The sequence below is a fragment of the Anthonomus grandis genome, chromosome 12 (genome assembly GCF_022605725.1).
Source record: "Anthonomus grandis grandis chromosome 12, icAntGran1.3, whole genome shotgun sequence".
Taxonomy (NCBI): Eukaryota; Metazoa; Arthropoda; class Insecta; order Coleoptera; family Curculionidae; genus Anthonomus; species Anthonomus grandis.
In genome coordinates, this window is record NC_065557.1 from 19258976 (window position 1) to 19268208 (window position 9233).

The window sequence follows — 9233 nt, forward strand, 5'->3', positions numbered from 1 at the left end:
CGATTTTCTCAAGATGCGAGTTCCACTGTCTCTAACGTGATCTCAAGATATTTCGCTTGGCTGGCAAATGAAATATTTCTTCCACCAAAACATTTACTTTTGCATAGATTGAGATGATTCTGTTGAGTGAGCAAAGTGCTAATCTTTCGTTTGCAATCATTTTAGCTCAATATTAGTTCTACAAGTTTTTAAATTTTAGTGGAATAGTTTTCATGATAAGCTGTCATTATAGCATCAGTCACTTTATTCATCACATACTCCAGCTAGTCTTGATTAGTTATAGTATTAGTACAGGAAGACAGTGTATCTGCATGGACGTTTTGTAACTATTCCAATCTTTACCACTTATATTCCTATATTCAACTATAGGTTAAATGCTATTAGCAAGGTCAAAGCAAATGTATTTGTGGTCCGCGCACGATGGCTCAGATGACAACATGCACTTCTTCGCTGCTCATCTAGTTTAAAATTGAGCTGTATTTCCTCTAAGTTCAAAACATTTGGAATGATTTTAATTTTTAAATGGGGCATTTGAAGCCATTTTTTGTAAGCTGTTGCTTATAGTTCAGTTTTTGTAGATACCTGAAGTCATTTTAAGTGTTTTTCATCTTTTTTATTTGGGCTATTTCTTATAGCCTTCGTAGGCTTTACCTAGATGGCACTCATCTGTAATTTTATACTAAGTTACTAAAAATTAGAAAGGCAACTTTTTACGTGGAAATTTTTTGTACACTGTTCGTTAATCGAAACTGCAGCGACTAAGCTAGTTGAAGCTACGCGAAAATTTTATGAGTTTATTATATTTAGCCGTTGACCGTTTTATTGATCAATAGCTATTATCAATTGATGAATAACATCGCAACAAAACCCAACAATATATTTTCACTTAAATAGTGAGGTAAAGAAGTGAGATAGAAGTCCAAGAATGTAAGTACAAATTTTGCCACCGCGCTGCTACCTCACTTTGAATTGCGAATATTTCCCTGATGCTATTGCTGCCTCAGTAAGCGCCAATCACCATTTCTATATATTCCGTTGCCTTGGAAAACTCGATCGTTATTTTTGTTTGAACATGCATTTATAAATGCGAAGAAACCTACGATATGAACCATCTTAAAAAACATCTCATTTAAGTACATATTTTTTTGGGAGAAAATAAAAGCCACTAATGTTTAAGGTAAATAATTTAATTAATAATTTATAACAATAAAATCAGGTTATGTACACAAAAGTAACATAACAGAAAAAACAAGAGGAATGTTAGTAATAATACGTAATATAGATATATATATTAATATTTAAATGATATAAGTATAACTATTAATAACACAATAATGTAATGTAACTACATTCTATACAAAAATAAATAATAAACATTCTCGATAAGAGATAAATGCTGTGTTTTATAATTTGAGAAATGTTTTGTGTTTTATTTATCAAGGGTGTAATAATAATATAGCAGTATAGACTAGTTTCGAGGGATGATCATATTTACAGCGTGTTGAGTTCATCGACTTCTGTGTATGTATCAAAATAGGTAAAAATATTTCACAATTATTTCATAATTTTTTTTTCTTTTATCTGGTAAAGTTAAATATTACAATAATTCCACATTTAATTTACCAATTCCTTTAAAAATATCCTCTATGTCGATACATTTTTATTAGAAAGGCACAACGATTAAGTAATTTCTGATATATTTTTTGTTCAATTGTTTAAAAAGGAATTTTTTTTATATTAGTGTTTCTTCTATAGTGTTTCTTTAATGCTTTAAATATATTTCATTATATATCTTTAAATAAACAAATTATTAGGATTCAATAATACTTTTTGATCATTTTGTCAAAAATCATTATCTTTCGTTTTGCTTATTATTTTTGCTAGTAAATTTTCATTTTCCTTCAAAAGGATCCTTTTTGGTAGAATCAGTTAACGTTCCTTTTTCGAATTGTTAGTTTAATTTATTATTCTACTACTCAGTATCAAGATTTAATGTCAAAAAGTTGCCATATCGATGACTATTTCTATCAAAAACTATTTGCAATAATCACCTTCTGATACCACGTCTCTTGAATCTAAATCTGACAATATAGATTGATTATTCACAAGGTCACCTTCATACCTACAGTCCCTAGGAGTGGATGACGTGGCAACTGAAATCAAGAGAGATGGAGCCATAACTTTCTTGACGGTCTTTTTTCCCATGATTTGCTTTTGATTTCACATGCTATCTTTGATATTTTTTGCTTTTATTCTTATGATTCTGTTCTCTTGATGTGGTAGCTAGTTCAAATCTTGATTTGAAATAATCATAATTTGCATGATTGATTTGATAGATAATTGTCTAAATAGATGAGAAACAGAAGGCAAGGTGAGGTATTACCATTAATACTTTTGAACATTTTAAGTAAAATTATTTCTTCATTTTGAACATCCTTCCAACCCCTATGAGATTCCAAGCAGTACAGCTGTTGAGTTTTATAAATTAAAAACAAATACGTACTATTTTGAAGATTTTGACCAGATATTCTAATTAACAATATTGTAAGCAGATCCTTTTTTAAAGGTAAAGACTTTATTCAGAGGAATATAACACTTAAAGTTAATGCGAAAGTAATAAGGTCAAAAGCCTGCCACAGTATTTGAGGGAAAAACTTACAAAAATATATATATAAATATTTAAAAATACTAATGTAACTGTATCAGAAAGAGGATGAAATTTTCGATAGTGCAGCTGTGAATATTAGATCAGATCTACGAGGCGACGATAAGCCACAACTGAGCAGGTGGAATTAGTGTAGTCTAATTATGCAAACTAAGATAAAATGCTACTTGAACTTGAAGGCCCTACAATAAATTAATTAAAAAATTTGTCGTAATGGGGTTGCCGAATTGCCAACCCCATACACTGAATCTAATCTAATTTAATCATATTATTATGATAATCGTTTGACCCCCATTTTGTTTCTAATGTTTAATGGTAATGGTGATGTCACCACCCTTTTTAGGATAATGAAGGCACCCTTGTGAATATTAATTAAAAACAATATCAATGGATCTAAAATTCTTTGAAAAAAAAATTAATGAAGAATGTCGAAATGCTGCTTTTTAGTACTGCATCCTGTATAATTATGTACAGTTAATTGACTACTGTTAATGATGGTGTATGATTATCAGTAGCCGTTAATTACTCTCAATTCTAGTTTTTCTACAATTTGGTATTATTTCATTTTTAATGTATATATTTACAAAGAAATAGTGATCAGTTAAAAATAACATTACTAGGTTCCTTTTTAAAAAACAAATTGTTGGTATGCAACAAATGTTATAATTTATACGATAACAAGCTGCATCTATAATGGAAATATAGTTTTTTTTTAAACATGACGCGCTTTTGTTTATCATGCGTAGAGTGTTTAATAATAGATTCATGACTTTATGGTTTTAGCTAGTGTGATTTTTTAAACTGCTAGATATATCAGAAATTCAGGATAATTAAAATAATACAACCATCATGATATAATTTATAACACTAAATTTTAAGAGCAAATGCAGTTTTATTAACCTATACATACGGTTCAGACCAATATCTAATAGCGGAACCACCATGCTTTTCCAGAATATTTGTATTTGCCTTGACTTTTGATCTATGTTTAATATCTTTCGGTTTTAGCATATGTTTATGGTTTGTTAATGTTCTTGCTGGTGTTAAAATTGACTTAGAACTAAGACCTGTACATTCTAAAAAATGTTCGTAAGTTATCGGCGATTGCTGAGAATCTTTAAATCGCTGTGAACATTTATTAAAATCCGCTTGTCTTTTAACAATTTCTAAAGATGTTGGATTATGATTTTGCAACTGACCATCCCTTTCTCGTATTTTTTCTAGGTGGTTAAAGTTTCCTTTTTCTTGCGCGTCCATAAATGTACCCTTAACAAATTTATCAATCTCTGTAAGCTTTTTCTTTTCCAATTCTTCTCTTTCTAGTTCTTCTTCAACATCATACTCTTCAATTTCGCAATCGTCTAATTTAAACTCTTCAAAATTTTGACTTAGATCGAAATTCTCAACACGTGGAGTGTCGGAAAGATTCTTACTTGATTTATTTATAGGTTTATCAAAGTTTTGTAATTTCTCAAAACTAGAAAACCCTCTTTTTACTTGTAATTTGGATGGCTCAACCTTTTGCTTTAGTTCGTTTAGTATATGATGATTATTAAAGCCACTTATTAAATTCGATACAGATGATCCCATAACAATTGGCTTTTTTAGATCGAGAAATTGTTTTTCTTGCTTAATCTGAGTTTTATTTTTTACATAATTATCTTGAGATATGATATCACTATCTTTGTCATCAGGATCATCTGGAATAATTATTTCTGATACTTGGGGAAGCTTTGGAATATCTATATCATTTTTGCTTTTTCGACTTGTTAAAATCTGTTGCGGGCGGGTCAAAGTTTGTTTTGCCATTTGAACGTTTAACTTTTCTATGCACTTTTTAACAACTAGATTTGGTATGTTATCTTTAGGCAATACAAGAATATCATCTGAATTATGAACTATTTTTTTGGTAGTCGGTGGAGAAACGAGTATTTTCTCTTTAACATTATAATTAACTGAATTATGAACTTCTGCCACGACACTAATTTTTTTACCACAAATAGCTCGATTTTGTGGTAAGTTTAATTCCGAAATAGAACAATAATCAGGTTCTAAGTCAGTTGACCCATTTTCGCTTGGCGGTTGTTTTGATAGAGTTTGAAATTTACATTTGGAGACCAAATTTGCTGGTTTGGGAGGTAGTGCAGGAGGCACCCTTAATATTTTACTTTTTCTAGAAGGTTCACTTTTTATTCCATCCTTTTCCATTTGGACGTAATCATAGCCTTCTTTGGAAACCTTCTCGTCTTGAGATTTAATTTCTTTACCTGAATCGCTGCATCTACTTAAAATTTGCTCGTAATCGTTACTATAAATACTTTGCGGGGTTTCATAAAAATTTGCAGTTTTTTGTATAGGGGTCTCATAATAATCATTATGACTAATATCTGAACTCTGCACTTTAGAGTCATTATTTTTCTGGTCTTCTTCATCTAGAAACTTTACTCTTTTATTATTTTTGCGTTCGAGGTGTGGAGTTTTTGGTGGAGAATTAATATCGTTAATATTCTGAAGAAGAATCTGATTCATACATTCAAGAACTGGATTATTTCTGTAAACATCTCGATGATCTTCATCTTCTTGATCACTTGCGCTGGCATACCAATTGTCGTTTAGGTCTCCACTATTTTCAAACACTGGTATGGTATCTGTCAGCTTATTTTCTGGAGAGTCTTTTGCCTGAATATTAATGACATTATTATTATTATTTTCTTGTTCATTTTTGTTGTTATCATTATCATTACAGGTCTTCATTACCTTTGTATTAATAACAGTTTTATCACATTCTGAAGATGATATATTTGCACTAGATTCTGAAGCAGGGCTTCCCAAACTTCTTGTTTTGTTTAGCATATTATCTATATTTTCTGAAATAATACTAATCTTATCACTTATACTTTCAGGAGGCAATGAATCTAAATTGTTTAAGTCTGTACTAGTATTATCATCATTTGATAAGGGACTATCATTTCTTAACTTTAGCACTTCAAAATATGTGCAAATATTTTTTTTGTGTCCCACTTTTCGCCTAACTTCTGAATAGCTTTTGCCTTTTTTATAAATATTTTTACTGGTAAGTTTGTCATCATTTTCACTTTCGGATTTTGAATAGTCTCGTTCCACTGCTGCATAAGTATCGCTACTACTATCAAGGGATTCCATATTCGAAGACAAATAATCCCTTTCCCCGGCATATTCCGAACTGCTGTCAAAGCTTTCAAGGGTGCAGGGCGGTGTATAATACTGGTGGCAGTTCTTGCAATACTGGTGAGATAATAATAGTTTTATATCGTTGGTTTGAGCCTTAATGATTTCATCTTTTTCGTTAAGCTGATGACTTATTAGTTTTTGCTCTTGTTTTAGACGAGATTCAAATATAAGTAATGCCCTAAGGACTCGAGCTAGTTGAGTATCACGTAAAGTCTTTTCGTTTTGATAGAGTTCCTCTTTCTCTTGAAGTCGCCTGGTGTATTCTGCGACGAGGTGACGGCATCTCTTGGTTTGTAGTTTCAAATCTTTCTGTACCATTTCCAGTTCTTTTCGAAGTTTCTTCATGTCGGTTTCAGTGTAAACTGTCTGAAAATAAAAAAAAACTCGTCAGTTAATAAGGTAGCTTTTTACCGGAAAGAGTTTGAAGTGAATTTGAAGTATTTAATGTGCGGTAAGAGATAACATAAGTCAAGTTAGTCAATATGGTTTAATATTTCTTCGACACTTAATCATATGTTGTGAAAACTTTTGATAAAAGCAATGACCATAAATACCCCCACGCTCGAGATGAAACAAGTTTGAAAAAATTAACTTAAAATGTAAAAATGCAAAAGTTCTTCTTACAATCATGCTTTTTTTATTAAAATATTATGATATCAGTTAGATGTTATTTAAATATATATCCCTTTATTTTGAAAATGCTGATTAAGCATGCAAGTTAGACCTACTAAGCCTTTATAGATTCCCTGTCTAGAGATTTTTATTAAAATTTAAAAATACAATCTAAACAATATTTTTTAAGTTATTATTTTCGCGTTTATGCTTTATGATTGCTAAATAAACAAAATTTTGTAAGAAACAATAACTCATAATTAAATATTTTGTTCTAGGGATTAAGTAACTAAAGTTTCTAAAGAATGTTTTGGAACAGCGCAATAAATACAAATGCAGATGTATTGCGAAAGTAAGTATTTAGTTATAAATATTTTGGATAATATGTAATTATGTACAGTACTCGTAATGGTAATCTATTTTCTTTGATCTGAGCGGCATAGTCCAGACGCCTAATTATTTTTACATGTAAAATACTTAGCTCGTACCAATATTTTTACGGAACAGAACTCAATGTATCTATAAGACTAGTTTTGAATAGCAAAAATTATATTTTCTCTAAGAAAATTATACTTTCTTTAAGAATTTAATAAAATAAATAAAATCCATTTTGTAAAAATCCTTACTAGATTAAAATTTACATTTTCTGCGCTTATCTTTTTTAATAAAAAAATATATTTATTTTTTTCTTTCTTTGAGTATAGAATAGAACAGAATGGATTAGAATATACAATATTGGGTACAACCACGAACTTATAAAAATATCTGGACTGCCAATTCAATGAAAAGTAAATGACCACTACTAGGGGGCCGCCATTTTGCGTGATTGTGTCCTTTCAATGTTGGTCACGCTGACAAATTTTAGTTGTGCCAACTGTAAGGAAACAAAACAATTAAAGTTTTTGAGAGGTTATGTTTACAAAAATACAAAATAGAAAGTTACATATAGGTAAGAATTTAAGATAGTTGCGTTAGAGCTGTGATTTTTCTGGTACTTCTTTAAGAATTTCGTTGAAATGTATGAAAGAAAGTAATCGTCACATAAAATGAGACAAAGTTTCAATCAACTTGGAATAGATGTATGCACTTTAAAATATTTGTTTTATCATTCTGATAATCTTGAATCTTATAAATACTAATACGATGAAAATCATGATATTCATTTAAATTTTTGCTTGTATTAACAAATTCAGTTAAAAACGGTTATTTTCTTTCTATTTTTACTATTACGAGTTTTACTTTCCTTCCATGTACAGTGTTTCCACATTAATAGGTACAACTATCTATAAGAATTATAAAGGGTTTATACAGGGTGTTTCAGAACTATGGGATCAAACTTCTGTGGGTTATTCAGTGCAACAGAAGAATCCATTTGAGTATAGGAACCCATGTCCGGAAATGCGTCACTATGCCACTACGGTCCTAAGACGCGTTAAAATTTATAAAAAAACATTATTTACCTAAATAGGATCTGTTGCATTGATTTTTACCTTTTCTATATGATACTATAACAACAATTGTTTAAAATCAACGCTTATCAATGTCAATTCTCAATGTCATGTTTAAAAATTTTATAGCTTACAATTTTTAAACATTTATTGCTAATGGAAAACTTTAGCAATCAAGAATTGGCGAATATGCATTTGCCAAACGGAGCAACAAACTGCACTGCCCGAGCAGCATCGCGGTTGTATCATGAACGTTATCCCGAACGACAGCATCCTGGTCTTCTGTCTGGCGGGTACTACACGAGCAACAACTCCATCCTTATCACTTCCAGAAAGTTCAAGGTATGACTGCAGTCGATTATCATCCTAGAGTTCAATTTTGTCGATGGCTTCTGGATGACATCAATGCACAACCAAATTTTTTACCATATGTTTTGTGGACCGATGAAGCCTCTTTCACAAGAGATGGTATTTTTAATAGTAGGAATAGCCATGTTTGGGATGAAGGATGAATAGAATAGCCATGTTGGGGTCTGTCAACGTATGGGCAGGCATTGTTGATGATTATTTAATTGGGCCATACCTTCTACTTCTTGGAGGAAGTTCTCCCAGAACTCCTTGAAAATGTTCAACTAAACGTTAGACAGCAAATGTGGTATCAGCATGATGGAGCGCCGGCTCACTTTGCTGTACAAGTACGCGAGTATTTGGCTCAGCGGTTTGAGCACCGTTGGATTGCCAGAGGTGGAGCAGTTACTTGGCCTCCTAGGTCACCCGATTTAACGTCGCTCGATTTTTTCTTGTGGGGACATGTAAAGTCTTTAGTCTATGAAACTCCAGTAGAATCAAAGGTAGACTTAATTGGACGAATAACAGCAGCATTTGAAATCATTCAAAACGAGGATCAAATATTTAGTGTAGTCCGCCGAAATCATGTGCGGCGTTTAAATCGGTGTATTGAGGTTGGAGGAAGACATTTTGAACAATTGTTGTGATGGTATCATATATAAAAGGTAAAAATAAATGCATCAGATCCTATTTAGGTAATTAATATTTTTTCTAAATTTAAACGCGTCTTAGGGCCGTAGTGGAGTAGTGACACATTTCCGGACATGGGTTTCTATACTCAAATGGATTCTAGCTGTTGCACTAAACAATCCCTAGAAGTTTAATCCCATAGTTCTGAAACACCCTGTATAGTAAAAATATATTATTTTGTCAACAACTCAATATAAAATTATGATTCTATTATAAACAACACAGACGAACAATTCACAATAATTCGGTTATAAGAAACT

The 9233-nt window shown here is 31.3% G+C and overlaps 1 protein-coding gene across 1 annotated transcript in view; it reads right to left on the bottom strand.

The window, feature by feature from the left end:
- Positions 1–1171: 1171 nt before the first annotated feature.
- LOC126742983 (putative uncharacterized protein DDB_G0291812) overlaps positions 1172–9233 on the bottom strand; it is a 39496-nt gene continuing 31434 nt past the window's right edge. Inside the window, exon 2 of the mRNA XM_050449881.1 lies at positions 1172–6241. Within this exon, the coding sequence (XP_050305838.1) occupies positions 3566–6241 (2676 nt within the window). The 3' untranslated portion in view covers positions 1172–3565. The remainder of the gene's footprint in view (positions 6242–9233) is intronic.